This window comes from Mastigoproctus giganteus, chromosome 4, assembly GCF_048544385.1.
Source record: "Mastigoproctus giganteus isolate SK-2022 chromosome 4, ASM4854438v1, whole genome shotgun sequence".
In the NCBI taxonomy this organism is placed as follows: domain Eukaryota; kingdom Metazoa; phylum Arthropoda; class Arachnida; order Uropygi; family Thelyphonidae; genus Mastigoproctus; species Mastigoproctus giganteus.
Window position 1 is genome coordinate 14,757,848 of NC_143578.1, and position 17,848 is coordinate 14,775,695.

The 17,848-nt window shown below is 39.0% G+C and overlaps 1 protein-coding gene across 1 annotated transcript; it reads right to left on the bottom strand.

Moving 5' to 3' along the window:
* Positions 1-7,094: 7,094 nt before the first annotated feature.
* Positions 7,095-17,509, bottom strand: LOC150086425 (uncharacterized). Its single transcript, XM_090372163.1, has 2 exons — positions 16,511-17,509; positions 7,095-7,640 (listed from the first exon to the last, which is right to left on the bottom strand). The coding sequence occupies exons 1-2, from the start codon at positions 17,507-17,509 to the stop codon at positions 7,095-7,097; spliced, it is 1,545 nt and encodes a 514-aa protein (XP_090228289.1).
* Positions 17,510-17,848: the final 339 nt, after the last annotated feature.

Sequence of the window (17,848 nt, forward strand, 5' to 3'; positions counted from 1 at the left end):
TCAATAGTGAACATAATAATAGACATAAAGACGGAATACGAGAAGCAGTGAAGGGATCGCACTGATGAAGTCAAATATAATAACAAAGACTGCAAAATACATATCAGTTTTACAGTACAATAACACGTTTTTCTTTCCTTTTGTTTTCTGTTCTTATGTGCCACTTTGGTTACTTCACCGCTGTCCCCAGATATATTTTTAATTACTTCAATTAAAAACTAACTATTTTTCTATATATACACTAATTAATTGAAAAATATAACTTTTTCTTCATTCTTCTGAGGATATTATGTGGTTTTTGTAATTTTGGCATATCAGGGATATAGTAGCAATACTTTATTAGTCATTCCCAAGTTACGTAAAACTCGACTTACATAAGAAGTCCTGGAACATATCTCTTACGTAAGTCAGGGACTTACTATATATGATATCAAAATTATTTTTTGCTTCCAGTTCCTTTGTGATCCATCATAGTATCCAATCAAATTGGCCAGACAAGATTATCCCTTAACAAACCCATGCTGTCTGAATTATTAGTTTTGTTTAGATCCTGCAATGCCTCCTTAACCGGTGACTCCATTACTTTCCCTGGAACAGAAGTTAAACTAACAGATCTAAACACATTTTAGGGCTTATGCCTCAGGCTGTGTTAAAGTTTAACTGATGTACAAGTTAGTGCAAGAGCATCATGTTAGTACGCAGCAAACTCTAAAATAGCTGAAAAAGGCATCATTTCAGTGTATCTCATATTGTGAATACTTTCACAATGAGATGCCATGATATTCCACTACTTCGAATGTTAGGCTGAAGGCTGACGAAATTAAAGCAGACATCATCATCCTGCAGGAACCGTACCCACTCCAAATTCGTCAGGGGTATCTACTCAACTATAAATTAATACAGGCAGAAGAAATCACTCCATGGGTTGCAATCCTAGTTAGAAATCCGGACATTACAGCCACCAAAATATCCCACCTGTGCCCAAGTCATCACTGCACTTGGCACCTTTTATGTCATTTCCCTATACTGCAGACCCGGTTAGGACATCACCACAGCTACTAGATACCTGGAACACGCCACCAACCTACTACGAGGAGAAAAAATCATTATTGGGGCTGATGCAAATTGCAGATCCCCAGCTTGGTACAGCCACACCTCCGACAGGCAAGGTACCAGGAATAGGCAGCTATTGGAGGAATTGCAAGCTCTTCCATCGCTGTCCTCAACAGACCAAACCAGCTGCCGTTCTGTAACCTCCAACTTGAGGCAACAATCGGTCTCCCTCGCCACCCGAAATATAGCAGGCAACATCACTGATTGGATGGTCCAGGACTCATGGACTACATCCAACTATAGGGTCCTGACCTATCAACTCAAAAGGAACTTGCATCAACAACCACCTGCAGAAAGGTGCCTCCGTAGTCAGGTGGGAAGGAGCACAGTGCATAGCACACGCTTCTTGATTAAACCGGGGTTCGAGCCCATCACCACCAAATACAACGGATGTGGAAAGGTCAAGGAATGGCCACCGCATATTCCCGGAGCAATATGGCCTTAGTTGCTAATGCTCCTGAAAACCAAATAACAACTACAACAACAACAACCTGCAGAAAGAATTCTACACCAGTATGCACTGCAAACAGCAAACTGGGACCTATTCCAGGAAACCCTGACAGCAAACAAGAATAAAAGAATACAAGAACCACTGCCAGAAACCCTGATGACCTACAAAGGACCATCACAGGAATCGTTACAGAAGCTGCCAACATCTCGATCAAAAGAAAACGGCCGAAACCAGGGGCTGTGTCATGGTGGAGCCATGAATTACAACTTCACAAGGAAGTACAGAACAAAAGGACAAACTTCCAAAGGGCTAGACGGTCGTGGCCTGCACAGGAGGTAAAAGCGCTCAGAAATCTATACAGAGAGCACGAAACTCCTATACAGCCCTTATACGGAAAATCAAGAGAATCCTGGGAGAGGCTAGTGACAAATACGGGAAACACTAACCCCTGGGGTGTCGTGTACAAAGTAGAAACGAACAAACTCCCTAGAGGGGAGGTACTTACGACCACAGTCACACCACAAGGAGACAAAACTTGCTTGTGGGAAGCATCAATAAAGATCTTAGATGCCACCTTCCATCCCCATGTAGAACCACAAACGGAGGAACAAATCCAGACCTGTATAAGCAATGACAATTACCAAACAGAGAACGAAGAACCACAATTCACCAAAGACCTCCTGGAGCCGGAAATCATCAAAAAAGTCGCTGAAACAGAACCAGACCTACCGCTCCAATTCTTCAACCTGTGTTTGAAAGCAGGATCATACCTGCACGATTGGAAAACAGCTGTCAAACTAATAATTAAAAATCCAACAAAACCACAAAAACAGCCATCCTCCTATAGACCAATAGCTTTCCTCACCATCATTAGCAAACTCTTTGAATGATTATTACTATCAAGAATAAACCATCATTACCAACTGGCAAACCTACCCTCACCATACCAGTACAGGTTTAAATCAGGTCGATCCACTGTTGACACCCTCAAAAGCTTACTCAAGCACAAGGAACAGAGAAAAAACATACTTCCTAGCCATATCCATTGACTTTGCCGGAGAGTTCGACACCTTATGGTGGCCGAGCGTCCTGGGTCGGCTCGGGCAGGCAGGGGTGTCTGGCAACCTGTTCAGTGTGCTCCGGTTGGTTTGGTTTTTATTGGCGCATTAGCAACTAAGGCTATAATGCACCAAACTCAGTGTGCTCGGGAGCTACCTCACTGATAGAGAAATAAAGATCAACACTCCATACAAAGAAATAAGGAAAATCTTGAGAGGCTGCCCACAGGGATCAGTCCTAGGACCAACGTTGTGGAACCTCCTAATGGATGAATTCCTACATAAAGACCTGGAAGGGGTCTGCTCGCAAACTTTTGCAGACCTCGTCCTGACAATAGACGCTAATTCTATAGCATAACTAGAAACACTGGCAAATCGTGCCGTGAAAATCCTTCAGGATTGGGCTAGACTGCACCTACTCCAGATTTCACCAACAAAAACAAATTCTATACTCTTAAAGGGAGCACTGGACACCCGCAGACCACCCCAAATAAAGATTGGCACCACAACTGTACAGCTAAGTACAGAACTTAAATACTTGGGAGTCATACTGGATATCCACTTATCATTCAAACCTCAACTCAATTATCTCAGAACAAAAATACGGAGCTGCACCGCATGATAAACAGGATCGCCCGGCGAGACGGGACTAAAACAACGAACAATGATGCTCTATTACAAAGCAGCATTTCTACCAATTGTAACCTACTCAGCGGGTGCATGGTACAAAAAGGCCGGCACTGCTGTCAACCTACGAATTCTAGATTCTATACACAGAATAATGCTCCTCACTGCCACCCGTGCCTGCAGCACGGTGAGTACTCACACCCTACAAATCATTGCTGGAACCCTCCCCATAGACCTCGACGTGGTTAAGAGAGGCATACTCTGAGCTTAGTAATGGTACCGCTTCACGCACCAGGACTTTGATGCAAACCCAGGAAACCGTGCGGCAGAAAAAAAGCAGGCTTCAGGCCCACTTGCTGCAGGTGTGGCAAACACGGTGGGACACCCCTACAAAAGGCCTGATAAGCAGGAAGTTTTTCCCCACTGTGGACATATTCCATCTAAAGCTCCCAACTTAGTATGCACCAGGTCTATTTGCAACTTACCTGCTCACAGGACATGGCGCCCTAAATGCCAAACTAACTGCACTGGGAATAGCAGACGATCCAAATTGCACCTGCAGCAAACAAGAAACATGGACTCGCCTAATGTTTGACTGCCACCAATTTGATGACCTCCACTGTCAACTGGCGACAAAATTGAAACACTCTCCCAAAGACCAGGAACAATATATCCTGGATGACAAAGATTCATACACAGCCTTCACCGATTATGCCCAGGAATTATTCACTAGGCATTGAACCATACAATCTCAACAAATGAACCCACAACCCAATCAAAACGCAAATTGACTCAGAGACGGAAACTGGATAATATGAAAGAAAACTGCAGAGGATTAATATAGCAACACTATATTATGACAAGACTAAGGACGGAGACCAGAATTAAGCCCGCGGGTCACAGAAGCCAAAACACCATCACAAAATGTGACTACACAGTTTTAACAAAAACATCTACATCTGAATCTAGAGAAACGGACGTGGAACTCAACTGCATGAAAGGCCACAATCCTGAACTGAACCAGTGACTGGATTGGAACACACCAATCTAGACCCCGCAGCCGACACGCCTTGTTGGCGATGAATTGAGCATTGACTTTATTCCCTTCCCTGGTGGGAGGAGACACTGTCTCCTCACTCTCCTGCTGACCCTCTCTCTTCACCTGGTGGGGCATGAGCATGCCGCACTGATCATCTGGGGGCACCTTCCCTATTGCCCCCATACTTCTACCTTAACACCCGTCTTCCACCTCGGCCCTACTCTATCTGTACTCAAGCGATGCCCCACACACCAAATCAAATTTTGCTCAAAGTATAGTTTTACCCAGTTTCGGCTTGTTCATTCTAAGTGATACCCCAACATTCGATGACGCATGCATGCAAATTCAAAATCTTTTTTTTTTTTTTAAGGTCCTTGCCGCCGAAATCTCAGGAAAGTAAGCGGCAGGACCTGTCAGAGTAAATCCAAGTCTGCTGGGTTCCTGGTCTGCCTCCACGGAGCAAAAGTTAGGGCAACGTTGGGCCTCGGTAGGGGTCCAGCGGCTAAATGACCAGATGAACAATAGTACATAACACTACACATATACAATGTCCATACACTTTTAAATCACTAGCATTTCCAGTCAACTGGTACACCCACAATGAAAGCAATGCGGAGATGGGGGAAACCCCTGGTGCCGTATGGCAACACACTTTACTCGAATAAGTAACTCTTCACCAATTGTAGACTATTGTTAAACTTAAAAAAAAACAGTTAAACTTTCACGCAGCCTGAGACATAAGCCCTAAAATGTGTTTAGGCTGATTCATTTCATACACCATCAGGCATCTCTCATATCGTGGAGTTATACTTCATACTTCATAACATTGTCATCATTGCATCACCAGGGTACTCAAACCGAGGAAAGGCCAAATAGCTTTGAAATGGTGCAGTCTGGGTGGTGGTATCTGCTGAGAATAAGTAACAATAGTCTTCTCCATTGGTGAAGTGTTACTTATTGGAGGTAGTGCAATATCATGGCAACTCATGAAGGTAATCACGATACAAGATACACTTAAAATGATGGCATTTTCAGCTATTTTTAAAGTTTGTGTACTAACACAATGCTCGTGTACTAACAGATCTGTAACCCTTTGTGAATTGGGGATACATTTGCACATCTCCAGTCTGCGGGGACCTCCCCCAAATCCAAGAACACTCTCATAATTATGGCTAAGGGTTTGCTTACTTCCTTTGCTGCCTCCTTTAATATAACTGGACAGATCCCATCCACCCCAGGTGCCCTTCTTATATTTCATTTCAACAATTTCTCCTCCACTTTGTTATTACAAAATCATTTAGCTCCCTGTTAGTTTAATAAGCTTCTGTCCTCCACATCTGTACAGAATTCCTCGAGTTGAAATCTAACACTCTGCTAACCAATGTCCCATTCACTACAACAGTCATCAGCTCCTTCATTCAAGGAATTTTAGCACCTGAAAACCATGAGGTACAATGCTTGTGGACTTTTACGTAATACTGCAAATGAAATTAAACATGTAAGAGGAATTATTGAACTTTTGATTTTCTAGCCACAAATGAAGAGAGAAAGAATGTTTGTTACTAAAATAAAAATAAAAGTTTCTGTTTATACTCCAGGATGACCACATGGTAACAGGAGTTCATGAGATAGAGAGAATACAAGAAACACCACCGTATATAGCAGTCACAGCCTTGAACCTCAGTCACTCAAAGCATGTGTACTTATGCATTGACAACTTGGCTATGGCACCACTTCTAGCCATCAATGAAGGGCTGTTTGTTACAAAATTCATGTAAAGTTTTAAAAAATAATAATAAAATTAAAATGTTTATACTTCGGCATGATCACTAGATCAGGAGTTTCAACTAATCATTTTTGACAATGAACAATTAACTGTATCCAGCATTCACCTGAGATTGAGTCATGGGGCAGAATTTGTAGTTTCATTACTCTGCTGAGTAATTAAAATACATATTCACTAATCTTTTTATTTTATATAAAAAATTTTTTAAATGGTAAATAAAAAAGGTAGAAAACGAGAAACATGGACATGCAGCATGTGGATTGGTAAACTTTTGCTGATAGAGCAGCAATGTGAATGATGAGAAAAGCTACTTCTCCTCTTGATTTTCTTGGAGGTTTTCAAATATGGGGTCATATTGCTTGGTCATTTTATTTCATTTAAAATACACTTTATCCACACAAAGTTTAACATAAATTGAAGATGACATGATCATGCACCCTGTAGGTCTATTCTTTGTCAGTCTCAATTTGTATTACAGCTTCAGACACTAGTCGCAGGCATTGCTAGTGCAATCTGGATGAAAGCTCCCATAATGCTTCCAAACATTAATTTGACATGTCTCTTAGCAAATTAATAAAATCCTCATTTACATACTTAATTTCAGTTTTTGTGAAATTAAAAACTGAAGGTGTTAATTGGTTTCAGTTTGATAAATGAATGTGGAGATATCAACAATTTCAAAATTTAAAAGAAAAAAAAAAAAAATCATTTATTTTATTTTTTTTCTGAACTGATCAATCATCCCAGTTCATCATCCAAACTGTTTTGATCACAAATCAATTCAGATAATTGACATCCTACCTGCATTCACCTATGAAATGTAACATTTTTGGAGACTTGAATTGAGTGGATTTTTTTTTTTTTTTTTTGTTGTTGTTTCTTACACTTCTAATTCTTCAAATTAGATTTCACAGAAGTTTCAGAATAGGAATAAAATAATTTATAACTGCAAAAACTAATGCACATATTTATTTCTAACATTTACCTAATTTTCATTTGGGAACAAATTTTTTAATACTTTTATTTTTGAAAAAATAAAGTAATCTTGGGTTGCTTTATGTGTAAATTTTGTTGGTGGATACTTTCATGTCGCTTACAGTTTTTTTGCAAAGAGAATGCCTTATTACAAACACTGCACTCATACGGTTTTTCTCCAGTATGGATACGGAAATGTTTTTCCAACAATGTTTTATTTTGATAAGTAAACCCACAAATTTCACAGGGAAATTTATTTTGCGACTCGTGAACACGTAAATGCTTCTGAAGTGCAGTTTCTTTCCAAAATTGCACACTACATTGTGCACACTGGAATGGTCTCTTTCCTGTATGGAAAACTGTATGTTTCATTAGTTCATATCTTGTATGAAATTTCATACTGCACCACTTACATCTGTGATTCTTCACTGTATGAATCAATTCATGAACGAGCAACTTTTCCCACATAGAAAAGCACTCTCCACAATGCCCACAAACATGATTAGAAGAGGGTTTCTTATTTGATTTCATTGTATTACCGTTGAGAAGCATCTGCACATCAACTTTTTCCAGCAAAACCTTGGGAACTGCCTAAAAAAAAATTACAGAATACATATTAATAAACAAAAAAGCATTAATAAAATTTTTAATAAAATTTACGCTATTGATTGAAAGCAGAAATGATTTAGATCTTTATTAAAAACTAATTTATGAGTATCAAAAACATTTTCTGAAATACCGTTCGATCAACACTACACAGAACAAGGATCATCACAACCACTGTGTTACACATGAGGACTATTATGTCCCTTTGTGCATATCACCTTAGAAAGAGTAATGACACCTTAAGCATTCAATTTACTCAACCTTTTTAAAGCCTTAAACAGCTCAATGAAGTCACCATACAGATGTCTGGTTTGCAAATGTTATTACAGACTCAAGTCTGTCTCGGTAAGCATATCCCTTTATGTTAACGTGGTTACTCTTCTGTATACAAGGTTCATCCCCATTCTAAAATGAGATTTTTATATGAAATATTCAATCCAATAAAATTTTATATAAAGTGGTTATTTTTAATGACGGCACCCCTAAGTAATTTATTTTATTTTGTGGTACCCCTACTCAATTTTCTGCTTGTTATATCCGATTCTCTCTCTCTCTCTCTCTCTCTCTCTCTGTGATAGTAAAAAAAAATGTTAAGATAGTTATTACAATAATATAACTATAAGCAAAATTTCAATTCATAATACAAATTATATATATTAAAAAAAAATTAAGTTTAAGTCATTGTTGATCCAATGACGTCAATCCAATAAAATTTTATATAAAGTGGTTATTTTTAATGACGGCACCCCTAAGTAATTTATTTTATTTTGTGGTACCCCTACTCAATTTTCTGCTTGTTATATCCGATTCTCTCTCTCTCTCTCTCTCTCTGTGATAGTAAAAAAAATGTTAAGATAGTTATTACAATAATATAACTATAAGCAAAATTTCAATTCATAATACAAATTATATATATTAAAAAAAAATTAAGTTTAAGTCATTGTTGTTTGGTTTTTAGGAGCATTAGCAACTAAGGCCATATTGCTCCAGGATATGCGGTGGTCAGTCCCTGACCTTTCCGCATTCTCCGTATTTGGTGGTGACGGGCTCAAACTCCGGTCTAATCAAGAAGCATGTGCTACACACTGCTGCTTCTTCCCACCTGGCTACGGAGGTGCCCCTATAAGTTTAAGTAACTCAAACCTAAATTATGTGGCACCCTTCGAATGCTGTTGCAGCACCTCAGTTGAAAACCACTGATATAACTATACAACTTCTTAAAGAACAATGAAAAAGACTCACAAGCTGCCCTAACAGTTTGTCAACACTGCTCAGAAGTTTGCACCAAGCAATAATTATTCCAAAGAATTCTTTCAGCTACTTCCAGTATGCTTCTACCAAAGTTGCGCATTATACTAGGTTCAGTTTCTTTCTAACAAAGTTGTACGTCATTCTAGGATTATGATTCTACCCAAGTTGTAGATTATGCTTATGGTTTATATACCTTAAAATCAGTTACAATATCCACATGAAATTTTTAGAAAATAATTCTAAAAAAAGTAACATGATTGTATACTATGATGTGGTCACAAAGCAACTGGATTCAAAAATTAATTTTGATATCATATACTTGGATTTCAGGAAAGCTTTTGATACTGTTGCACACAGAAGGCTGTTGTACAAATTGGAGCAGTATGACATTAAGGGAAAGTTGCTGTTATGGATAAAAGATGGTTGAGCTGGAGAAGACAGAACAGACAGACCAACGGAGTTTTAGCATTAGCATTAGTAGAGGCATTTGATGCAAGAAAGCAAGCTTATGCAGCATCAGCCAAAAAAAAAAAAAAAAAAACCCACTTCACCCCTCTGTTCGTTCAAAATACCTGTTCAGCTGAGCCTTAAACTTATTTAGGCTATCAACCTCCACTACAAGGGATGGAAGTCTGTTCCACCAACCAACTACCCGCTGGCTAAAGGCAAATTTCCGCACGTCTATCCTACATCTGTCTTTCCTCAATTTGAATTTATGCCCTCTCAGGTGATTATTCTGAGCTAGAGGAAGAATCCCATCAGCATTGAGCATGCTCAAACCATTCAAGGCTTTATACACCTCTATCAAATCACCTCGCTGGTGCCTAGTCTCCAGACACTGTAATTTGCAAAACTTAAGCCTTTCTTCGTAAGAGCACCCCTTTGTTCCATTCACTAATCTTGTTGCCCTTCTCTGTACTCGTTCCAGCAGCTCTACATCCTTCTTGAAATGAGGCCTTCAGACCTGTATACAGTACTCTAGGTGTGACCTGACCATTGCCTTATACAAGGGAATAATCACCTCCTTATCCCTGCTAGAAAAATCCCTGTATTTCATTGGCAAGACACCAAGAGCTACTCTTGCAGCCCGTCTGCACTGCTCAGAGAACTTCATATCTGCCTGCACAACCACCCCCAAGTCCCTTTCATTCTCTACCACTGTCAGTGTAGTACCACAGAGTTGATACGTTGCTCTGGGGTTGCTGTTTCCCATGTGTAGTACTTTACATTTGTCAATGTTAAACTTCATTTGCCACCTCTCAGCCCATCTGTTCAACCTTTCCAGATCCTGTTGCAGCAGCATAGTGTCAGTAGTGTCTTTTTTAACAACCCTGCCAACCTTTGTATCGTCTGCAAACTTGGACATTAAGCTTGATATACCATCATCAATATCATTTATAAATACAGAAAACAATAATGGACCCAACACTGAGCCCTGAGGGACTCCACTAATAACATTAGTCCACGATGAGCAGTGTCCATTGATTACCACTCTCTGTCTTCTCCCCCTCAACCACCCCTTTATCCATAGCAGCAATTTGCCTCCAATGTCACACTGCTCCAATTTGTGTAGCAGTCTTCCATGTGCAACAGTATCAAAAGCCTTTCTAAGATCCAAGTATATAATATCAAAGCTATTCCCTGCATCCAGTTCTTTTGTGACTGCATCATAGTATCCAATCAAATTGGTCAGGCAAGACTTCCCCTTAGCAAAGCCATGCTGTGTCCGAGCTATAACTGAAGTCTTGTCTAAATGATCCTGCAGTGCTTCTTTAACCAGTGCCTCCATTAATTTTCCTGGAACAGAAGTTAAGCTCACAGGTCTATAATTACTTGTGTCAGCCTTTGATCCTCCTTTGTGAATTGGGGTCACATTTGCACATTTCCAGTCTATGGGTACCTCCCCTGAGTCCAAGGAAGCTCTCATAATTATGGCTAAGGGTTTGCTTACTTCCTTTGCTGCCTCCTTTAATATAACTGGATAGATCCCATCCACCCCGGGTGCCTTTCTTGTGTTTATCTTCAACAGTTTCTCCTCCACTTTACTCCCAGTTATTTCAAGATTCTGTAGATTACTGCTAGAGTTGAATACACCTCTGGCATTCCCCTTGCTGAATAACTCCTCATGTGTGAATGTCGATGCAAAATATTCATTTAGTTTGTTAGCTACCTGAGCAGGATCATCAACAGTTGACCCATCAATATCATGTGGACCAATCTGATTCATCCCCTTCCTTCTAGAGTTTACATAAGTAAAGAACTCTTTGTTGTTTTTCTTTGCATCCCTTGCCAAGGAATTCTCGTAATCTGCCTTCACCTGCCTAACCTCCTTTGTAACTTGGTTGCATATCAACTTGTATCTATCATAGGCTTCTGTGTCATGTGTTAATTTGTAAGTATCCCATGCATTTTTTTTCTCTGCCATATGCCTCATTAGTTCATCTGACATCCATTTTGGCCTAAACCTTGAACAATATTTCTTAGTTGGTATGTAAAGCCTAGTAGCTTCCAAGATAAGTTCTTTGAATGCTTCCCATTTTGAATTTGCTGTTGGTAACATCATCAGTTGGTCCCACTGTATAGAATTTAAATACTGTCTCAGTCCATCGTAGTCGCCTTTACGGAAGCAATAACCCTTCCCTTTACCCCTAATGGTAGTTACCTCTTTGAGTAAATCCCACTTCAGCACACTGTGATCACTGCCACCTAGTGGTTCATTTATCTGCAGATTCTTAATGCATGAAGAATCACTGCTGATAATCAAATCAAGAGTATTACTCCCTCTAGTTGCCTCCCGAACATGCTGATGTAGAAAACAATCATCCAATAAATCCACAAAAGCCCTGCTAGTGTGTGTGACCAGCCCCCAAATTCCAGTCAATATCTGGGAAATTAAAATCTCCCATTATAAGACTCTCTGATTTACTGGCCCACTCTATTTCCCTGTACAGTTTCTTATTATACTCATCAGAGTCATTAGGCCTATAGCACACTCCTACTCTTAATTTTGATCTCCCAATGCTTATGTCACACCAAACTGACTCAACACTGCACTGTCCAGCGATGTCGACTGGCTTCACTTCCTTGGTTTTTATGTGTTTCTTAACTAATAGCATAACCCCTCCCCCCTTCCTATCCTGTCAAGGGGTAGAATTTTTTTCAGCCTGGACTGTACTTGTTAACAGGAGAGATTGCTTCTACAGGGATGGGATACACTTAAATAGAAAGGGTGCAAGAATATTTGCTGATGCTATTGAGGCAGTGTTAGGTGGGTCGGAAAACTGCTAGCTTGGGGGGAGACAATTAGAGCTTCTTTAGACTCATTAATTATTAATTATTAGAGACTCATTAATCATTAATTATTACAGCTTCTTTAGACTCATGGGAGGTATCCATACACTGGAGATGTACAAATGTGACCCCAATTCACAAAGGAGGATCAAAGGCTGACACAAGTAATTAGAGACCTGTGAGCTTAACTTCTGTTCCAGGAAAATTAATGGAGGCACTGGTTAAAGAAGCACTGCAGGATCATTTAGACAAGACTTCAGTTATAGCTCAGACACAGCATGGTTTTGTTAAGGTGAGGTCTTGCCTGACCAACTTGATTGGATACTATGATGCAGTCACAAAAGAACTGGATGCAGGGAATAACTTTGATATTATATACTTGGATCTTAGAAAGGCTTTTGATACTGTTGCACATGGAAGACTGCTACACAAATTGGAGCAGTGTGACATTGGAGGCAAATTGCTGCTATGGATAAAGGGGTGGTTGAGGGGGAGAAGACAGAGAGTGGTAATCAATGGACACTGCTCATCGTGGACTGATGTTATTAGTGGAGTCCCTCAGGGCTCAGTGTTGGGTCCATTATTGTTTTCTGTATTTATAAATGATATTGATGATGGTATATCGGGCTTAATGTCCAAGTTTGCAGACGATACAAAGGTTGGCAGGGTTGTCAAGGACACTACTGACACTATGCTGCTGCAACAGGATCTGGAAAGGTTGAGCAGATGGGCTGAGAGGTGGCAAATGAAGTTTAACATTGATAAATGTAAAGTACTACACATGGGAAACAGCAACCCCAGAGCAACGTATCAACTCTGTGGTACTACACTGACAGTGGTAGAGAATGAAAGGGACTTGGGGGTGGTTGTGCAGGCAGATATGAAGTTCTCTGAGCAGTGCAGACGGGCTGCAAGAGTAGCTCATGGAGTATTGTCAATGATATACAGGAATTTTTCCAGCAGAGATAAGGAGGTGATTATTCCATTGTATAAGGCGATGGTCAGGCCACACCTAGAGTACTGTATACAGGTCTGGAGACCTCATTTCAAGAAGGATGTAGAGCTGCTGGAACGAGTACAGAGAAGGGCAACAAGATTAGTGAATGGAACAAAGGGGTGCTCTTACGAAGAAAGGCTTAAGTTTTGCAAATTACAGTGTCTGGAGACTAGGCACCAGCGAGGTGATCTGATAGAGGTGTATAAAGCCTTGAATGGTTTAAGCATGCTCAATGCTGATGGGATTCTTCCTCTAGCTCAGAAAAATCACCTGAGAGGGCATAAATTCAAACTGAGGAAAGACAGATGTAGGATAGACGTGCGGAAATTTGCCTTTAGCCAGCGGGTGGTTGGTTGGTGGAACAGACTTCCATCCCTTGTGGTGGAGGTTGATAGCCTAAATAAGTTTAAGGCTCAGCTGGACAGGTATTTTGAACGAACAGAGGGGTGAAGTGGAAGTGGGTTTTTTTTTTTTTTGGCTGATGCTGCATAAGCTTGCTTTCTTGCATCAAATGCCTCTACTAATGCTAATGCTAATGCTGTCTATCCTTTCTGTAGACGTTGTACTCTCCAAATTCCAGTTCTGCATCTCTTATATCTGTGTGACACCACGTCTCTGATATCCCAACAATATCTGCCTTTGATGTTTTGAGCAATACCTCAAATTCATCAAATTTATTTACTAAACTCCTAGCATTGGTGTACACGCAAGTATACCTGCACCTGTTTCTATTCTTAGCTACCCTAACACAACCCATGTGTTTACTTGTACCGCAATGGCTCCCAGCAGTCTCTGAAATATCATGCATCTTGTTTTTCAGGCTTCTGCTCATTCTAATAGAAGCAGTGCAAGAATCTCTTTCACCTCTGCCAGTGGCTACTGTCAATCTATTGGTCTTTGTCTCCCCCCAAGCTAGCAGTTTTCCGACCCACCTAACACTGCCTCGATAGCATCAGCAAATATTCTTGCACCCTTTCTATTTAAGTGTATCCCATCCCTGTAGAAGCAATCTCTCCTGTTAACAAGTACAGTCCAGGCTGAAAAAAATTCTACCCCTTGAGCCTTGCACAATCTTTCCAGGGCCGAATTGATCGACAAGGCTCTCATCATATACTCCCTCCTATCGTGTCTGGGCAGAATTGCAGACACTTTCAAATTCAACCCTAATTCTCGGCTTTTGTTCAACAGTGACCTGTACTTGTTAAGTAATTCTGCCGGTCTCCTACTCTACTAGAAGTAATCAATGGACACTGTCGTGGACTAATGTTATCAGTGGAGTCCCCCAGGGTACGGGGTTGAGACCATTGTTGTTTTCTATATTTATCAATGATATTGATGAAGGTATAACAGGCTTAATGTCCAAGTTAACAGATGATACTAAGGTTGGCAGAGTTGTTAATGACAGTAACGACAGTATGTGGCTGCAATAGGATCTAGAAAATTTGGGCAGATGGGCTGAGAGGTGGTAACTGAAGTTTAACATTATCAAATGTAAAATACTGCATATGTGCAGCAGTAACCTCAGAGTAATGGAGAATGAAAAAGATCTGGGGGTGATTGTACCATTAGATATGACAGTACCTAGCAGGTGCCTACTCTCCAGTGCTGCTCTGGCAACCTGTCTGCACTGGAGACTAGGCACCTGCTAGGTGATCTGATTGAAGTGGATAGGGCCGTGAATGGTTTGAGCAAGCTCAATGCTGATGGGATTCTTCCTTTTGCTCAGATTATGCACTTGAAGTGGCATAAATTCAAAAATTGAGGAAAGACAGTTGCAGAATAGATGTGTTGAAATTTGCCTTTAGCCAGCGAGTGGTTGATTGCTAAAACAAACTTCCATCTGTCGTTGTGGAGGTTGTTAGCTTAAATAAATTCAAGAAAGAAATGGACAAACATTTGGAGCGAATGGATGGGTGAAATGGGAAATGTATAATTTGACTATGTGGTTTGCAGGAAGCCTACATGCATGATGCTGTGGCCATGTGGGTAAAGCTGTTTCAAAATGGAGAGAAAAGTGGATGTACAAGATGAACTGTGTCTTGGCTATCCACCCACTGGTTAACATAAGGTGCATCTCACTGCTTTGTTAATAGACATTAACAGGTAATGGACAATACAGAAACAAGCTATTGTGGTTGATTGCATTTTGCCTGCATTTACCAGAGGAAGTACCAGTCATCTTGCATGACAGTGAATGGCACATAGCTGCCACATTTTGACTTTAAAAAAACTGGAGATTTGGTAATTGCATGCAAGAGATTTTTTTAAAATTCGGACTTTGGACTTGGAATTTAATTTCATTCACAACATTACATGCCTTATATTAAGACACAGCATAGGATTGTTTACCAGTACAGTTTAAGATTTTTCTGCTTGTGCATTACTGTTTGGATTGTATTTTTTTTCCCCCTATGGATTTCTGTTTGGACTGTATTACATGATCATGATTTCTTCAAGGGAAGATACCTCTTAGCAAATTTTGCCCCTTCAGAAATATTGAGTCAAAGTAATGCTTATAGAAATATTCTTACTGTCTACACTTGGCTATCAAGAGCATTTCCAACTTTTCACCAGAAAGTATATGAAGTACATTTTGTTTTTTTTTTTATTCCCTCCAACCTCTCACACTGAGCCCTATTACGAGGAATTGTTAAAAATTCCAAGCATGATTTGGGATACTTTGTTATATTTCAAGCTTCCTTCTACACTTGTCAGTTAACCAAATGTACCACTGTACATCAGTTCTTTCTTCTTTCATAACATCTGGTAGGTTCTCACATTGAAATTGACAGGACTGATCCTGCAAAACAGCTACTGTTGCTTTATCTTCAGATATCAAAAAGCTGGAAATTTGTAAAAAATATTTCAAATTTAAAAATAATGCACTGCAAATTGATAAAATTTGTGCTATCAAGTAATCTCTTTAGATGTCCTATCGATGTCTGTTCTAGATGGAGTGTTCACTGATTTGTGACACTTTCTACTTGGTGAGAATGTTAATTTTTGACTAAATTATATATTTCTTACAATTATACATAAATGAAGAGGTGTATGAGAATGCTGTAAATACAACACAATTTACTGGAAAAAAGTCTGACACTATATGAGAAAAAAAATTAATGTTTGGTAGCAAATTATAAATAATAATTAAAATAATAATAAATAATAGAGACAAATATTATAGCTTCCATACCCTGATCACTAGTCATATAAGCTCTTGTTTATAAAAAAAGTAATAATGATTATACTATAAAGTCATATGTTAAATAATAAATAAAGAGAAAACCTTTTTAAAATTAAGCAACTCATAACTCACCTTAGAATTCTTATTGCAGATATGCCAAATCTTCTCACTCACCCTCCAACGTACTTTGCAACCAAAACAATAGAATCTCTTTAGATGCCCTACTGACAAATGTGTTAAAGAGGGAGTGTTCACTGATTGGTGATGTTTTTTGCTTGACGAGTATGTTATTTTTTTCCTAAAACATCTTCTTGTTCTATGAGCTTCTCTTTTATTTTCTTTTTCCTTAGTCACCTGTTGGCAAGAATTTTCATTACTTGCTGCGCATTTATCAGTTCCTTTCCTTAATGACCGTTCCCGAAGATGTGGAACATTTAGAGAAATATTACTCAAAACTTTACTATCTTTAATTTTCTGAATGGATTTCTGAGACAAGCATTCTGAGTGTACCACTGAAATATGGTTTCTCAGACCACGAGCCGATACAAATTCTTTGCCACAAGTGATGCATTTGAATGGCCTTTCCCCAGTGTGCTTCCTCAAATGGGTTTGCAAAGCAGAATGGCGTGTGAATTTGGATGGGCATAGAACACAAGAAAGCAATGGAGGAAGTTCGTGAACTTTTACATGTAAAGTAAAAGTTTTTTCAGTAGGAAACTGTAAAGGACAAAAAGGACATTTTAAGCAATGATTAAATTTTTTAAAGACACCTTTATGAGTTTCCAATATATGATTATTTAATTTTGTGTTACTTAGAAATCTTTTCTTGCAAATTATACATTTAAAAGGCTTTTCTCCTGTATGAATTTTTAAATGGTATCTTAATGAAGAGCTATGTGAGAATACAGCTGCACATACAACACAAGTTAATGGCAAAGGAAGTTTGTGACTCTTTACATGAGAAAAAAATGAATTTTCAGTAGTAAATTTTAGAGGACAGTATGGACATTTTAAATAATGAGTAATCAAATTTTTATCACTAGTATTGCATGCTTCTTGAGAATCAGATGCAGTCTTTAAGTTCACTTTTGATGTGTTCGATTTTGGAATTATTTTGATATAATTATCCATTATTTTCTGACTGTTTCTACAAGTTATCTGACTGATAGATTATTGCATTATTTAATTACCACCACTTCATAACACAATGTTTTTAAAATCTTTCAAATAAGATCAATTTATAAAGACTCTATGATTGTTCAAAATTTTTAAGTTATTTGTACATAACATATGCTGAAAAACTACCAATTTCTCCCAAATCAACTGTTTGCATAAAATCCAACACAACTGCAAAAGTTGCCTTTATACATTACATGCATATTGAGCTTTTTTAATATGTCCTGATTTACACATTTTCAGAAGAGAAACCATAAACTGGATATTCCATTTTAAATTATGCTAATTCCCTCG